Source organism: Cupressus sempervirens, chromosome 3 (assembly GCF_028749045.1).
Source record: "Cupressus sempervirens isolate cs-2001-9-10 chromosome 3, ASM2874904v1, whole genome shotgun sequence".
NCBI lineage: Eukaryota > Viridiplantae > Streptophyta > Pinopsida > Cupressales > Cupressaceae > Cupressus > Cupressus sempervirens.
Window position 1 is genome coordinate 416,850,689 of NC_143120.1, and position 18,087 is coordinate 416,868,775.

The following is an 18,087-nucleotide window of genomic DNA, read 5'->3' on the forward strand; positions in this document are numbered from 1 at the left end:
GAATTAGTTTTTCCCCTATTAAAAATTATCTATGAATGCACAGTGCAAAATCAATGCAATAATCCTGTATAGGGAATTATACTCTAAGAGAAAAATCAAAGATAAACATGGTAAAGAAAAAAGGACAAGGGCAAGATAAGAAAGACATCCTTATCCATGTTTTATCCCTGATGTCGATATTCATTACTTTTTCATTGGGCGGAAACTGTTCTTTGCTTGAGATTCATGTCATAAAAAACACAATCTTTATTTTCATCCTATGCCCAATTTTCTAAAAAATGGATCCATCCCTCTAAGGTTGATTGTTATATCTTTGAAGGTTGATTGGTTGTTTTTGTGGTGCGATTTTGTCATTTTGCAAACAAGGTTAGCTGTTTTTTTAATATGTTTCTTGTGTACTTGATATTTATTTCTTCCATCAAAGAGGAATTTGTTTTGCAATTTTGAATTAACAAAGAAAATTGTATGTATGTTTAGAATAGCTGTCAGATGAAGTTTCCTTATGGAATTTCTTAAGCACATGCTGTTTTCTATACTAAATCAATTGTTGGGACTTGTCAACCATCACTATTTGCAGAGATGGCTCCTGATTTCATATGTCACAAGTTATCACTTACACCTATATTTGCATATAATATATATAAGGAATCATGCGCAACTCCTTTTCATCAATCTAGTGATCTATTTTGTATATAAATATGTCAATTCTACAATGCACATATCTTTTTGTGTGCACTTACTAGGTACTTAAGTTGTACTAGAGCTAAACTATTGCCCTTGAACTTCGATATAGGATTTCAATTCAACTTTTGAATTGTGATCAGATTTGTTTCGGTTGGTCGCGTATTTTTAACTTGTTACAAGATTGAAGCAGAATTAAATCCCCAAAACTTTAGACCAATTTTGCAAGTTTGCGCAGTTTACATGCCAAATATGGTTCTGATTTGTATCCAAATTGAGGGCAGGTGCAGTTTTGAGGGAAAATGCATAGGATCTGCTCAGCGGACAGTGAATCCATCCCAAACAGACTCAGGCAAACACAAAATGAACTCGAGAGGATCTGGTTGAACCAACAAAGAACCTTCGAGTTTTTGACATGTTTTTAATTTAAAAAAAAAAATTGGGGTTCAACTGAGATGGACTGAAATGATACACTAACCGTAAAAGTCATTTGTAAGATATTTTCAATACCAAAACAAACTAGTTTTACATCATTGTGAATGCGAAACATAGAAATCATTGATTCTTGCTTGATGTCACACAAATAGAATTAAAGGTTGATAAGTGAAAGTTCCAAAGTGGTTGGAGTTCTACTCCAACATGTGCAAGATTCCATTTGCTGCTAAGAAGATCATAGAGGAAGCTTTCTGGAAAAAAGTGTTTTATATATATATAACATCATTCATTTTACCAACAAACTTTCTTGTTTTGTAGCTTTGTTTTCAACTTCTTGTTTTGTTTCCATTCTTCTGTTACTGTATGCTTACAACGGGAAACCTTTATTCAACTCAATCTGATTTCTGACTCATGTTTTCAGTACTGGTTTTAAAGAACTTTGCGAATGACTTATTTCTGAGTATTTTGATTGTGTCCTTATACAAGAATCCCTTCTATTGGAGTTTTCTTTTGAATGCACATCAGGAATAGAAACAACTCACTAACATTCAACACCACTAAATTATTTTTCATCGACTCACCTGATTTTACTCTCATTTCCTTGACCTGCATGTGGTTGAATCCGCCATCTTTGGTAATATCTTTGCCTTCTTCATATTCTTATTCTTACTATTTTCTAATTATTCCAGCGTGTCAACATGTAACATACTGTTTTTCCTAAACAACTTTTAATCTTGAATCAATTGATTTCCTAATTCATATCACGTGACATTGATTTCCATTAACTGTTTATAACTGAAACAAAACTCTATTCAATATATTCAGCTGAAAATAAGTAACTGATATTCTTGAAATGAAATATCTAATTACAAATTGAGATAATTGCGAACATTTAACTTCTTCTAGTTAAGTAACAACTATTTGTAAAGTAATTGACTTTCATCTTGAAATGAAACAACTAAACATTCGGAGGGTTAAAGAACATACGGTATAATTTGAGAAACTTCTTTCACTTGTTGTCCAAGCTATGTCATTGGTGAGAGGAGAAGCATTGACATAGGCTTAACCTCCCAACCGCGGACTATTACTTATCCCCACTTATTCTAATTTAATATAACGGCCCCCCTACCTCGGGATCGGGCTTGGAATGTTCATAAGTCCAGCCATCAGAGTATTCAGGTGGGTTGAAATCCCAACAGTTATTTGCCAAAATAACTAAAGCGTTTGGACAATCAACAAAGATCACTTGTTCGGCAATTCTACCTAATTCCACCCTAGCCAAGGATTTCAAAATGTGGGTCGACAAACCTGATTTCCACCACTCGGCTTGACAACATCTTACACAAGTGGAACATGCATGAGCTATATTAATGTTTTATATATTATTTTTATGAATACTGATGTCATCCTCGTTTTGCAGGTTCTCTAGACCTCCTCACCTTATTCAGGCCTCCAAGCTAGTGATTCCCCGGTGTTATCATACTATAATTGTATCAGAACATTTCACCTTCTTCACCATATTCTGGCATCATCACCTAGTGAATTCATTGGTGTTCTGATTTTGAGATATTCTATTCACCTTTATGAGATATGAATGGAAGTATATGTTTGACTGACTACTTGGCAAGATTTTCATTATATGAGCAGAATACAATGTATGTATATCTATTTCTACTATCACCCTTTTGCATTAGAATGGAATTATAAGATATCATGACATGAATTCGGTATCACAATCTCCCTTACTACTAGTACTACCATATGGAAAGAAAAAACATAGAATCCGGTAGAAACTTAGAGCATTCTAATATACTTGGTTTGTTGTGCATTGGACTAGCAATAAAAGAAAATAAATAAGATGTGACAGGGCCTTATGTGACTCCTCTAGATGATTTGGAAGACCTGCACTTGAATAAATCGTTGGTTTTTGAACTGTGACCTGCGGTAATTATGTTAAGGAAGTTCAACAAATATGAATTCAATCTCTGAGCTTTGTTACTTTGGTTACTGGCGGTAATGTATTTGAAAGACTGAAGGAAAAAGATCCAATACGTGATACGACTATGGGAGTCTAATAAATAATAAAGAGCCCGACTATATGGCTTCCATCTGTTACAAGAAACCTTTTGTAACCATTCAAATCGATTTTAAAAAGAGAAAAGAAAAGAGGAGGAAAGAAAATGGGAAGTTTAAAGGTTATAATTATTTTATTATTATTATATTTTCTTATCTATGCTTATGTGTACATAATGATAGGGTGGCATCATTGGATAATTATTTATAATGTAATGGCGTTGTCTTATTATTATTTACATATGATCATATTTGAGAAAGTAAAATAATAATTAAATAATATTAATATTTGATAATTCTTTAAAGGTAAAAATTTATGTTTATTTTACATTATTTATAACTCATGCGGTTCCACTTTGTAATACGTTGCCATGTCCTAGTAACCTTGCCAAGGTAGTTTTAGGTCAAAGTTGTTGATTCTGATGATTGAATTACTCGACCATCCCCTTTCGATGACCCCGTTTAGCAATGCTTCTCCTCTCTCTTCAGTCTTCTTCCTGTAATCATTCAAAATAACATTCTCACCAAGACATCAATTCAAGATTTATAAATTGCTAATTCAAAATCATCAAGTGACCATTAGGGATTTCATCAATGTCAAAATAACTAATTCTACATGCTCATCATATTTATGCAACGACTATAATTAACTAACTCACTTTCATATGATAAATAAATCGATACAACGACTATAATTAACTAACTCAATTTCACATGATATGGAGAAATAAATGATGACTATAATTAACTAACTCAATTTCACATGATATTGTTTCGTTAAATCAACGACTATGTTAAACTTAAAATTTAGGGAAAATTTTTGGGATGTAACATACCCACCCCCTTAGATTTTTCATCATCCTTGATGAAAATAATAACAAATTGTACTTAATCAGTTAAAATAAAAGAAATAAAGTATTCTGTTTTCAACTTCAGAGAAAAGGTAGGGATATCATTGAAAAATATCATGTTAATCTTCCCAGGTGGCATTGTTATCCGTATACTGGTCCCACTGGACCTTGCACTGTGTTACTTCTTGATTTTGTAAGCGTAGCTTATGTACCTCGAGTATTCTGAGTGGTTTTACCCATAGTTGGAAAACTCGCCAAGCCCCCCAAAAGTTTAATCGGGAAAAACTCGGCGATTTAAAAAAAAAACTCGGGAAAAACTCGGGAACCTAAAAAACCGCTGAAATTTAATTAAAAATACATTTATTTTGCAAAATTTAATGAGAAGATGCATCTAATAAGTTAATTAAAGACAATACAAAAGAAAGAAAGAAAGTTTAGATATATATAAATGTATAATGCGTACAAAATTGCATTCTCATGCAGAATGCTCATGGTAGGAAGCAAAATAGTAAATTACTAAATAGTTTCAATCTGTCAAACTAGAAGTAAATACTAAAAGTGTAAATACATCAATACAATTTGACAATGTCAATCACATCTTCCTCTTTCCACTTGCACTAGCAGGAAAGCGAGGGGGTCTAGTCCTAGAAGAAGTGCCCCGCACTGGGATAGGGCGTGAGCTGCGTGACTGTGAACTCTGTGACTGTGCCCCCTCGCTCGACGTCCCTACTGACTGGCTCGGCGTCCTAGAAGAGGATGCATCTCCTCCTAATGGTAATGCCTGATCCTCGCCTGAATCATCATCATCCTCGTCCTCATCCTCAATGTCATCCATAGTGAACTGAAAATCAGCGTTAGCCTCCCCCTCCATGGCTTGCCTCTCCAAATCAGCGATCTCATTTGGTGTAAACAATGGACTTGGCTCCTGTGCTATCCAATCAGAATAAGGATCTATCTCATCTAGATCAAGCGGACCAGGTAGTTCTAAGAGCTGTGCCTTTTTTATGCGCAACTTAAGATTATAGTGCACATAAACAAGGTCATTAAGCCGTTTTTGAGTCAATCTGTTTCTGTTCTTTGTATGGATGGACTCAAATAAGCTCCAATTGCGCTCACAATGGGATGAGCTACAAGGTTGGGATAGGACTCTGAGAGCAAATTTCCTTAAATTGGGGGTATTGCCACCCCAGCTTGCCCACCAAGCATCTGCAAAACAAAATTAAAAAAGTTATAAAGCAATAAAAAAAAAATCAGAAGCACAACTTATCAATTAGCAAAAATTTTAAAGTTTGACGCTTTACCTGGTGCTTGAGTAGATCTTGCTCTCTTTGCTAGCATAGAAGAGAACAAAGGACCCCTTGATTCCACATAGATTTGTTGTTCGGTCACAATAAGGTCTCTCTCCTCTTCACTTGATATCATTCTCTCAATGCATTTAGAGAGACCTTCCATGACCTCTCCATTAGGATCTGAGTAGGAATCATCAGCCCTAAAACAAATAGAAAATGATATCAAATCTTACTACACAACCTTAAAAAGTAAAGTAAAATAAAGACTTATTAAAATCCCAACTTCAAGGACAATCAATTATCATAGTACCTGAATTTGGGATTGAGGAAGTAGCCTGCTGCATGAATAGGTTGGTGGAGCATATTGTTCCACCTCCTATCAATTATTTCCCAAATGGGGTCAAATTTGAGACTATCCCCGTGATAGTAACTTCTAACAGCCTCTTTCGCCCTATCCATGGCCTCATAAAGACCTCCCATTGGGGATTGCTGCCCATCACATGTGCGCAAGACTAGAACCAGGGGCAGAGACATCTGCATTTGAAATTTGAAAAATACAAATTAGTTAATAACATAGTAAGTTATGAATTGATAATGAAACTTGAATACACTAAAAACATAATGAAGTTACCTCCACAATCTCCTTAGCCTTTGCAAAAAAGCTATCATCAAACACTATTCGTGCCACAGCCTCTCCTTCGGGCTTCTTTGCGTAAGGTGAAGCAACCCAATCAGCACACACAAACATTTGCTTCAAAGCCAATATGTGGTCAAGAATACTTTGCAACGTCAAGAAGACCGTTGCAAACCTTGTCATAGCAGGTCTCATCAAATCTTTGCCTTTAGTGGCTTTTCTCATCAAACTGAGAACCCATGGGTGATTATAGATATATTTCGTGACTCGCCTAGCATCTTCCACAATTGGACTCACCCAATCAAGTTTTCCTATGTCCTCCAAAAGAAGGTCAAGGACGTGTGCTGCACAAGGTGACCAAAAAAGTGTGGGATGCCTCTCTTGGAGGATTCTACCTAAAAGATTAGCAAAAAATCAATAATCAATAACAAACTTTCCATATTTAGTATTTACAAATTACATCAAATTTAAATTGAATAATACCATTATCCAGATTCCATAGCATTACATTCATAATTCATATTGATTCAAATATAAAAAATCAAATCTACCTGCTGCCACATATGCTGCTGCATTATCTGTGATTATTTGCACCACATTCTCTATTCCCACCTCCATGACAACATTCTCCAACATTAAAGCCAATGTGGCTGCATTTTTCACTTTGTTGGAGGCATCGACAGATTTCCAAAACACCACATCATCTTTGCAAGCAATCAAGAAGTTAATAATGGTTCTACTTCTTCCATCTGTCCACCCATCAGATAAAATGGTGCAGCCATACTTCTTCCACTCTTTCTTTTGGTCTTCTATCAACAATGTTGCCCTACCAACCGCTTTGTCAAGCAACTTACAAAATTTAGGTGTATATTAAATAAAGTGTAAGTGTTAGTAAAAAATTAGGAAATAAGTTATAACAATTAAGATTTAAAATATAACAATGAACTAAAGTGAATCACAATTATTTACAATTATTAAATAGTAAAATACTAACCTTCCACTCATATCCTTGCGATTAGGCGGCTTCTACCCTTTGCCTGATATTGTCATTGCATTCACCATATTGACCCAATAGGGACTATCAGCGGCATTCATTGAGATATTGTTGAAAAACCAAAAATCAGCTGCTGCAATATCAGTTTGCTCATGCACCTCCTTAAACCATGCAGTGCCCTCTAATGATGGCTGTGCTCCAGGTGTGTTCCTAGGCACAAAATAACCACCTATCCCTGATGGGGATCCGGATGGTGATGATGAAGAAGTAGGAGATGTAGAAGAAGTGGAACCGGTAAATGAGAAATTTTGTTTGCGGATCCGTGGGCCACGAAGAGATCCTGGTATGTTCTCAAGTGCTTCTTCTTCCTCTTGCATATCAAAAGGAGCTCCTTCTGATTCAGCTATGGCTGCCCTCATAGCTAATTTTGCCCTCTCCCTATTCAATTTTTTCTCTTCAGCAGCTGCAAGTAGGGCATGGATGAATCTTTTTTCTTCATCAGTTACTTTGAGACAAGGATTTGAGTCATGTTTCTTTATGCCTGCAAGGTGGTATTTGAGGCGGTTTATGCCTCCAGAAATAATTCTCTCACAGGGAATGCATATCACCTTCCCAATATCATTTGGATTTGGAGCTTCATAGGCATACCGCCATGCCTTATCTCTTGCATTTTTAGGCCGAGTGCCTATATATCCAAATGGGCATGGTGTTTGTGGCCACTCTTCTTGCGGGTTTGTCATTTTTTTAATGCTTGACCGCTGCCCTACACATAAATTTATAGAAAAATGAATAAACAAAGTAAAAACTTAGAAGCTAGGGTTTCAAATGATTCAAAGTTCAAACATAGAGTTAAACTTAAAATGATTTGAAATGATTTGAAATCATTTACAAACAACAACAAAAACAAAAGAACATTTGTTATAAAACTATAAAAAAATTTCAAACTATGATAAAATGAACATACCTGGAAAGAAATTTGTCTTCGAAAACTGGTTAGAATCCTCTAAAATCCACTCAAATCCGTCTTGAATCACTTGCAATCAGCTAAGAATGGCTCCAAACCTTCTTCTTTCCATGCCTCAAGGCTCTAGACAATGCAAATACAACAAACAATGAGCAAAAAAATAACTTTGTGCCCTTTTTAGCCGTCACAGTCTACGGGCCAAGAAATCGCGAGTTTTTAGTTAAAACTTGCCGAGTTTTAGCCGAGTAATCGGCGATTAATCGGTGAGTAAATACCTTCCAGCCGAGTTTTTGATTTGGCGAGTTAAGTGGCCAAAAACTCGCCGAGCTGAAAAACTCGGCGAGTGTTTGAAACTCGCCGAGTACTCGGCGAGTTTTCCATCTATGGTTTTACCTCTACCACTCCTGCCTCTCGCACTTGTAGTAATTCCCAATCAATCATATACTCATGGTGGCTAGTATACTTTTAAGGTAAGACACATGGAAGACGTCATGCATCCTAGCAAGGGTTGGTGGTAAAGCAATCCTGTAAGCTATTGGGTCAACAACCTCGAAAAATTCAAAGGGTCCTACATATCTTGGAGCTAACTTAGCATTCTTGCCAAACTTGATAGTACTTTTCTGAGGTTTAACCCTTAGTAACACCTTGTCCCCTACTGAGAATTCTCTGGGTGTTCTTTTAGCATCAGCATAACTCTTCTGTCTGTTGTTCGCTTCCTTTCATCTCTAACAAATCTAAAGTACCTGTTCTTCCATTTCCTGAAGCATTTCAAGCCGGAGAATGACGTTGTCTTTCAATCGATTCCAACTTACTGGAGTTCTGCACTTACGACCATACAAAACTTCAAAAGGAGCCATTTTAATTGAAGATTGATAAGAGTTATTATATGCAAATTCAATCAGAGGTAAGTATGTTTACCATCGATACTGTCGATCCATACAATATACTCTTAGGAGATCCACTAATACTTGATTTACTCGTTCGATTTGATGATTTGTCTCAGGATGATAGGCTGAACTAATATTAATTTTGGTGCCGAAAGCTGAAAATAATGTTTGCCAGAATCTGGAAGTTATCCTAGCATCCCTATCTGAAATAATCTTCTCTGGAATCTCGTGTAATCTAAAAATTTATTTTATGAACTTATGAGCAATTTCAGATGCTCCATCAGATAAATTTCTTGGTATGAAATGAGCAACCTTAGTCAATCTATCAACCATGACCAAGATAGTGTTGTGTCAATTCTGAGTCATAGGTAGCCCTTGTACAAAATCCATGGATATTACTTGCCACTTCCACTCAGGTACCTCATTTGGATGCAACAAACCTACTGGGTACCGATGATCTACCTTCACTCTCTAACATTCTAAACAACCTGCTACAAATCGATTATTTCCCTTTTCATTCCCTTCCAGAAATATAAAAGTTTTATATCGGATAACATTTTCATTACTCCTGGATGTCCTGAGTGATATTCACCTAAAATCAATCTTCGGAGTTCAGGGTTATTAGGTACATAGATTCTGTGGTGATATCTTAACAATTCATCTTCTTTTATGTTAAACTTTGAATACTTGGGATCCTGCGGATCTCTAATAAGTGTCATGCTGATTTCTATATAAAACTCATCATGTTCCAAATGTTGTAAAATTTGGTCTCTCAATCTGAAATTTACCATAGTCATTCTGGCTTAAGGCATCTAGGGCATATGCTGGAGAAGACACATCTCGGCAATGACAATGGTAAATTTCAGATTGAGAGACCAAATTTTACAACATTTGGAACATGTGAGTTTTATACAAAAATCAGCATGACTCTTATTACAGATCCACAGGATCCCAAGTATTCAAAGTTTAACCTAGAAGTTGATGGATTGTTAAGATATCACCACAGAATCTATGTACCTAATAACTCTGAACTCCGAAGATTGATTTTAGGTGAATATCACTCAGCTCCATACTCAGGACATCCAGGAGTAACGAAAATGTTATTTGACATAAAACCTTTATATTTACGGAAGGGAATGAAAAGGGAAATAATCGAGTTTGTAGTAGGTTGTTTAGAATGTTAGAGAGTGAAGGCAAAACATTGGTACCCAACAGATTTGTTGCATCCAAATGAGGTACCTGAGTGGAAGTGGCAAGTAATATCCATGGATTTTGTACAAGGGCTACCTATGAGTCGGAATGGGCAGAACACTATCTTGGTTTTGGTTGATAGATTGACTAAGGTTGCTCATTTCATACCAGGAAATTTATCTGATGGAGCACCTGAAATTGCTCATAAGTTCATAAAAGAATTTTTTAGGTTACACTAGATTCCAGAGAAGATTATTTCAGATAGGGATTACCTCTGGTTGAATTTGCATATAATAACTCTTATCAGTCTTCAATTAAAATGGCTCCTTTTGAGGCTTTGTATGGTTGTAAGTGTAGAACTCCAATAAGTTGGAATCGATTGGAAGATAAGGTCATTATCGGGCCTGAAATGCTTCAAGAAATGGAAGAACAGGTACTTCAGATTCGTCAGAGATTAAAGGAAGCAAACGACAGACAAAAGAGTTATGCTGATGCTAAAAGAACACCCAGAGAATTCTCGATAGTGGAGAAGGTGTTACTAAGGGTTAAATTTCAAAAAAGTACTATCAAGTTTGGCAAGAATGCTAAGTTAGCTCCAAGATATGTAGGACCGTTTGAAGTTTTGGAGGTTGTTAACCCAGTAGCTTACAGGATTGCTTTACCACCAACGCTTGCCAGGATGCATGACGTCTTCCATGTGTCTTACCTTAAAAATTATATTAGTCACTATGAGCATATGATTGTTTGGAAATTACTGCAGGTGCGAGAGCCAGGAGTGGTAGAGGTAAAACTGTTCAGAATACTCGAGGTATGTAAGCTACGCTTACGAAATCGAGAAGTAACACAGTGCAAGGTCCAGTGGGACCATTATATGGAAGATAATGCCGCTTGGGAAGATTATCATGATATTTTTCAAAGATATCCCTACCTTTTCTCTAAAGTTGAAAACTAAATACTTTATTTGTTTTATTTTAACTAATCAAGTACAATTTGATATTATTTTCATTGAGGACGATGAAAAATCTAAGGGGCTGGGTGTGTTACATCCCTAAATTTTAAGTTGAACATATTCGTTGATTTAACGAAACAATATCATGTGAAATTGAGTTAGTTAATTATAGCCGTTGTATCGATTTATTTATCATATGAAAGTGAGTTTGTTAATTATAGCCGTTGCATATATATGATGAGCATGTAGAGTTAGTTATTCTGACATTGATGAAATCCCTAACGGTCACTCGATGATTTTGAATTAGCAATTTATAAATATTGAATTGATGTCTTGGCAAGAATGTTGTTTTGAATGATTACAAGAAGGCGGCTGAAGAGAGAGGAGAAGCATTGCTAAACGAGGTCATCAGAAGGGGATGGTCGAGTAGTTCAGTCATTAGAATCGACAAGTTTGACCTAAAACTACCTTGGCAAGGTTACTAGGACATGGCGACATATTATAAAGTGGAATCACATGAGCTATTAAGTAGAACTTTATAATAAATAATGTAAAATAAACATAAATTATTACCTTTAAAGAATTATCAAATATTAATATTATTTAATTATTATTTTACTTCCTCAAATATGATCATATGTAAATAATAATAAGACGACACCATTACATTATAAATAATAATCCAATGATGCTACCCTATGATTACATACACATAAGCATAGATGAGAAAATATAATAATAATAACCTTTAAACTTCCCATTTTCTTTCCTCCTCTTTTCTTTTCTCTTTTTAAAATCGATTTGAATGGCTATGAAAGGCTTCTTGTAACGGATGGAAGCCATAGAGTCGGGCTCTTTATTATTTATTAGACTCTCATAGTCATATCACGTATTGGATCTTTCTCCTTCAGTCTTTCAAATCCATTACCGTTGGTAACCAAAGTAACAGAGCTTAGAGATTGAATTCATATTTGCCAAACTTCCTTAACATAATTACCGCGGGTCACAGTTTAGAAACCAAGGATTTATTCAAGTGCAAGTCTTCGGAATCATTTAGAGGAGTCATGTAAGGCCCTGTCATATCTTATTTATTTTCTTTTATTTCCAATTCAATGCACAACAAACCAAGTATATTTGAATGCTCTAAGTTTTCGCCGGATTTTGTGTTTTTTCTTTCCATATGGTAGTAACAGTAGTAAGGGAGATTGTGATACCGAATTCATGTCATGATATCTTACAATTCCATTCGAATGCAAAAGGGTGATAGTAGAAATAGATGTACATACATTGTATTCTGCTCATATAATGAAAATCTTGCCGAGTAGTCAATCAAACATATACTTTCATTGATATCTCATAAAGGTGAATAGAATATCTCAAAATTAGAACACCAATGAATTCATCAGGCGATGATGTCAGAATATGGTGAAGAAGGTGAAATGTTCTAATACAATTATAGTATGATAACACATGGGAATCATCAGCTTGGAGGCTTGATTAAGGTGAGGAGGTGTAGAGAACCTGCAAAATGAGGTTGACATCAGTATTCATAAAAATAATATATAAAACATTACTATAGCTCATGCATGTTCAACTTATGTAAGATGTTGTCGAGTGGTGGAGATCGGGTTTGTCAACCCACATTTTTGAAATCCTTGGCCAAGGTGGAATTAGGCAGATTTGCCGAACAAGTGATCTTTGTTGATTGTCCAGACACTTAAGTTATTTTGGCGAATAATTGTTGAGAATTCAACCCACCTGAATACTGTGATGGCTAGACTTATGAACATCCCAAGCCCAATCTCGAGGTAGTGGGGGCCGTTCTATTAAATTAGAATAAGTGGGGAGAAGTAATGGTCCGCGGTTGGGATGTTAAGCCTATGTCAATTCTTCTCCTCTCACCCATGCCAGGGCTTGGACAACAAGTGAAAGAAGTTTCTCAAGTTATACTATATGTTCTTTAAGAGTTTAACCCTCCGAATGTTAAGTTGTTTCATTTCAAGATGAAAGTCAATTACTTTACAAATAGCTGTTACTTAACTAGAAGAACTTAAATGTTCGCAATTATCTTAATTTGTAATTAGATATTTCATTTCAAGAATATCAGTTACTTACTTTCAGCTGAATATATTGAATAGAGTTTTATTTTAGTTATAAATAGTTAATGGAAATCAATGTCATGTGATATGAATTAGGAAATCAATTGATTCAAGATTAAAACTTGTTTAGGAAAAACAGTATGTTACATATGGTATCAGAGCGTTGTGTTCGACACTGAACCTAGGGCACATCACCTTCTTAAAAACTTAATAGAGATTTGAAATGATTACAGGATGTTAGTACGTAAAACACCCCGCAAGAAAACTCGACATCCAATCTTGCCCTATCTTATTAGAAACATGACTAAGTATGACTACTCTTGTTGTTCTGAACCTCGAGATAATGAAACCCTAAACCGGGCAATTCAGCGGATGAAGGAAAGAGTGAGATGGACTCTTGCCAAGAAGGTGGTATATAGAAACAAATTGATACATAATTGGAATGCTCAGCAGAGCAGCCCCCTTTCCATTTTCATAGGTCTTGGATGGTACGAGACATGTACCAATCTGAACCAGAATGTAATCTGCAAAGCTGGAATAAAAATGTTGTGTGAATGTAGACTTCCTCAATAGAGGAAAATTTTGTAAATAAGATTGCTTAGTTGAGCAATGAAAATGAAAATTTTGTAAAAAGGATTGCTTAGTTGAGCAATGAAACTAAAATTATGTAAATAAGATTGCTTAGTTGAGTTATTTGAAATTATATGCTGTAATACCTTTTTCGCTTGTAAAATTCTTCTTTTCGCAAAATAACACAATTGTAAATTAACAGGTGAGAAACTTGAAACATAAAAATGAATAACAACGGAAATGCAGAAAACCAAGATATAGTACGCGAGAACCCTCAATCCTCGAACAAACTGTTACTCCAAATTTTGCAAGAAACGCAATTAAAACTAGAAACCATGGAAAGGAGAATGAGTGAAATGGCAGCCTAGATGGGGCAAAACCTTGAAGAAGTGCAAACCACACCCACTTTTAGAGCAGAGACAGAAGTCTCTGAACGTAAAGAAACCCCCTCTCCCAAACGATCAGAAAGGCAAAAAAAGAAAGAAATAGTGGCTGATTTATCAGCAGACATAAATAAAATAAAACCACCTAAGTTATTCGCTTCTGAGTCCGGAGAAGAAGCAGAAGCATGGTTGACTGAAATGGAGCAATATTTTGAGATTAGAAACTTCTTTGAGACCTCAAAGGAAGTATGGGATATATATCATTTCATCGGAGAAGCTACAACTTGGTGGGGAAACACTAAAGTTGAGCAAAACATTAGAACTACTGATATCACTTGGAAGAAATTCGTGGGCATATTTCGGAAACGATGGTTGCCTCAGACCTTTTATGATCAAAAACTCTGGAATTTCCAGAACTTAAAATAAGGAGATTTGTCAGTGCATAAGTGTTGGGAGAAGTTTACTCGGTTGCTTAAATACGTACCACCTTATCAGCAAGACACCAATCTGAAGGTGAGAAAGTTTATCATGGGACTAAATAATAGGATAGGAGTTGTTGATGTTCTTGCACCTCAGACCATGGAAGAGGCTTTAGAATAGGCTGTCCAACAAGAGCATAAGATTAGAAAGGATGACTCTATCCAAGATAACAAAAGAAAGACTACCTGGAATTTAGGAGGCGCTGATTTTGGACCACCGAAAAAACAATTTAAGGATTATAAGAATAACAAACTTGAAAATAAAAGTGGTGGAACAAGAGATATCAAAGGTAATTTTTATGTGAACAAAAATGATAGAAATAATGAGAAGAAAGGACCACCGGGAGGATGTTTTATTTGCGGAGGAAATCATTATAAAAAGCAGTGCTCTAAATTCAGCCAGACACAGCATCAACCTTTGCCACAGCAGCAACAAGTCTTTCAGCAAAGGATTCATGCAGCCTTGGATAACAGGCAAGTAGAGCAGTAGATAGGCCCCATTGAAACTCCGGGTAAGATCTACAGAAACCCTATGTCGATATTAATTGATACTAGAGCAACTGAATGTTTTATTTCACCTAGATTGTTAAGTAGATTCCCGAAAAGATCTGGTTTAATGGCAAAACCATGGATGGTCGAGTATGCAAACCAGTGAAGGGCCAAGGTAGAGCAATGTTTGCTTGAAGCTCAGGTTGATTTTTCGAATTTCTCTACAGAATTGAACTTATATGTAGCTCCGGTAGGGTCAAATGACATTATCATTGAAATTAATTGGCTTAGTGAACATAAGGCTAAGATAGTTTGTCTTGCCAAAACTGTAAATTGTGTGGACGATCAAGGCAGACCAACAAGTATTTCAGGGATCAAATATGAAATCAAACCAAAATAGATTTCTGCAATGCAACTTAAGAGATATGGGAGAAGAGGCTGTGAAATTTTCGCAGTTAAGATTGAAGATACAAGAGAGCCTAAAATAACCACATATGGGGATGACTACATTTATTAAGATGGAGAAATCAGGCAAAAATTAAAAGAATCCTTCGAAGAAAAATATCCCTATTTGAAGAATTCTCAAGATGTGTTTCCTGAGGAACTTCCTAGATTACCCCCTTCTCAGGCATTTGATTTTACCATAGACTTGATACCGGGAGCGGAACCCATATCCGAGGCCCCATATAGAATGACCACCACAGAGTTAATGGAATTACAGATTCAACTACAGGATATGTTGGATAAGAAGATGATTCGACCAAGTGTCTCACCATGGGGAACCCCAGTGTTATTTGTAAGAAAGAAGGATGGAACCATGAGACTATGTATAGATTACAGGATGCTTAATAAAGTCACCATCAAAAATCGGTAACCATTGCCAAAGATAGACAATCTTTTTGACCAAATGAAGGGGGTGACTGTATTTTCAAAAATTGATTTAAGGTCAAGATACCATCAATTGCGAATTAAAGATGAAGATATACATAAAACTGCCTTTAGAACTAGATATGGACATTATGAGTTTATCGTGTTGCCATTCAGATTAACTAATGCCCCAGCAGCTTTCATGAATTTAATGAACAATATATTTCAGGATTGTCTGGATAAGTTTGTATTTGTCTTTATAGATGACATCTTAATATACTCCAAAAATGAAGAACATCAGAGGCACTTAGAGATAGTTCTACAAAGACTAAGGGAACACAAGTTATATGGGAAATTATCTAAGTGTACTTTTTACCAGAATGAAATTTAGTATCTAGGGCATATTATTTCAGCACAGGGTATAGCAGTAGATCCATCTAAGATTAAAGCAATTAAAGAGTGGCCCATACCTAGAAACGTATTTGAAGTCAGGAGTTTCATGGGATTAACTGGAGTCGACAGAAAATTTGTCAGAAATTTTTCGAGGATAGCCTATCCAATTACTTCACTCCAGAGGAAGGGGAAGAAATTTGTTTGGACGGAAAAGTGTCAATCAAATTTCGAGTTTCTGAAAGAAAAAATGACTATTGCACCTGTTTTGAAGGTACCCGATCCACAGAAACCGTTTGTAGTTATCATTGATGCATCAGGTGAAGGTTTAGGGGGTGTATTAATGTAGGAAGAACAAGTCATTGCTTATGAGTCTAGGAAACTGAAAAATTACAAACAAAATTATGCACCCCATGATCTTGAATTAGCAGCAATAGTATATGCTTTGTAAATGTGGAGACATTATTTAATTGGAAAACTTTTTGAGCTTAGATCCGATCATCAAACTTTAAAATATATTTGCACCCAACAGAATATTAATGCTAGACAAAGGAGATGGTTGGAATTTTTAGCAAATTATGAGTTCAACATAAGCTACATTAAAGGAAAGGAAAACAAGGTGGCTGATGCCCTAAGCCGGAGAAGACACATCTCGGCAATGACTATGGTAAATTTCAGATTGAGAGACCAAATTTTACAACATTTGGAACATGATGAGTTTTATACAGAAATCAGCATGACACTTATTAGAGATCCGTAGGATCCCAAGTATTCAAAGTTTAACATAGAAGAAGATGGATTGTTAAGATATTGCCACAGAATCTATGTACCTAATAACCCTGAACTCCAAAGATTGATTTTAGGTGAATATCACTCAGCTCCATACTCATGAAATCCAAGAGTAACGAAAATGTTATCCAATATAAAACATTTATATTTCTGGAAGGGAATGAAAAGGGAAATAATCGATTTGTGGTAGGTTGTTTAGAATGTCAAAGAGTGAAGGCAGAACATCGGTACCCAGTAGGTTTGTTGAATCCAAATGAGGTACCTGAGTGGAAGTGGCGGGTAATATCCATGGATTTTGTACAAGGGCTACCTATGACTCGGAATGGGCACAACACTATCTTGGTCGTGGTTGATAGATTGACTAAGGTTGCTCATTTCATACGAGGAAATTTATTTGATGGAGCATCTGAAATTGCTCATAAGTTCATAAAAGAAATTTTTAGGTTACACGGGATTCCAGAGAAGATAATTTCAGATAGGGATGCTAGGATAACTTCCAGATTTTGGCAAACATTATTTTCAGCTTTGGGCACCAAATTGAATATTAGTTTAGCCTATCATCCTGAGACAGATGGTCAAACCAAACGAGTAAATCAAGTATTAAAGGATCTCCTAAGAGTATATTGTATGGATCGACAGTATCAATGGGAAACATACTTACCTCTGGTTGAATTTGCACATAATAACTCATATCAATCTTCAATTAAAATGGCCCCTTTTGAGGCTTTCTATGGTCATAAGTGCAGAATTCTAGTAAGTTAGAATCGATTTGAAGATAGGGTCATTGTCAGGCCTAAAATGCTTCAGGAAATGGAAGAACATGTACTTTAGATTCATGAGATATTAAAGGAAGCGAACAATAGACAAAAGAGTTATGCTGATGCTAAAAGAACGCCCAAAGAATTCTCAGTAGGGGACAAGGTGTTACTAAGGGTTAAACCTCAGAAAAGTACTTTCAAGTTTGGCAAGAATGCTAAGTTAGCTCCAAGATATGTAGGAACCTTTGAAGTTTTGGAGGTTGTTTACCTAGTAGCTTACAGGATTGCTTTACCACCATCCCTTGCCAAGATGCA

The 18,087-nt window shown here is 35.8% G+C and overlaps 1 protein-coding gene and 1 pseudogene across 2 annotated transcripts in view; one reads left to right on the plus strand and one right to left on the minus strand.

Moving 5' to 3' along the window:
- Positions 1–18,087, plus strand: part of LOC149566791 (DUF21 domain-containing protein At1g55930, chloroplastic-like) — a 209,986-nt pseudogene that overhangs the window by 171,550 nt on the left and 20,349 nt on the right. The window lies entirely within an intron of this gene.
- LOC149566794 (uncharacterized) lies at positions 26–8,778 on the minus strand. Its single transcript, XM_089823376.1, has 7 exons — positions 8,665–8,778; positions 6,515–6,812; positions 5,961–6,358; positions 5,640–5,863; positions 5,342–5,529; positions 4,919–5,246; positions 26–29 (listed from the first exon to the last, which is right to left on the minus strand). The coding sequence occupies exons 1-7, from the start codon at positions 8,776–8,778 to the stop codon at positions 26–28; spliced, it is 1,554 nt and encodes a 517-aa protein (XP_089679502.1).

Coding starts and splice junctions, on each gene's coding strand:
- LOC149566794 (XM_089823376.1), bottom strand. CDS start 8,778: ATGGCTCCTTTTGAAGTTTTGTATGGTCGTAAGTGCAGAACTCCAGTA. Junction 5,864..5,960: donor AGGCTAAGGAGATTGTGGAG/GTAACTTCATTA, acceptor TTTCAAATGCAG/ATGTCTCTGCCCCTGGTTCT. Junction 5,247..5,341: donor AAGATCTACTCAAGCACCAG/GTAAAGCGTCAA, acceptor TTTGTTTTGCAG/ATGCTTGGTGGGCAAGCTGG.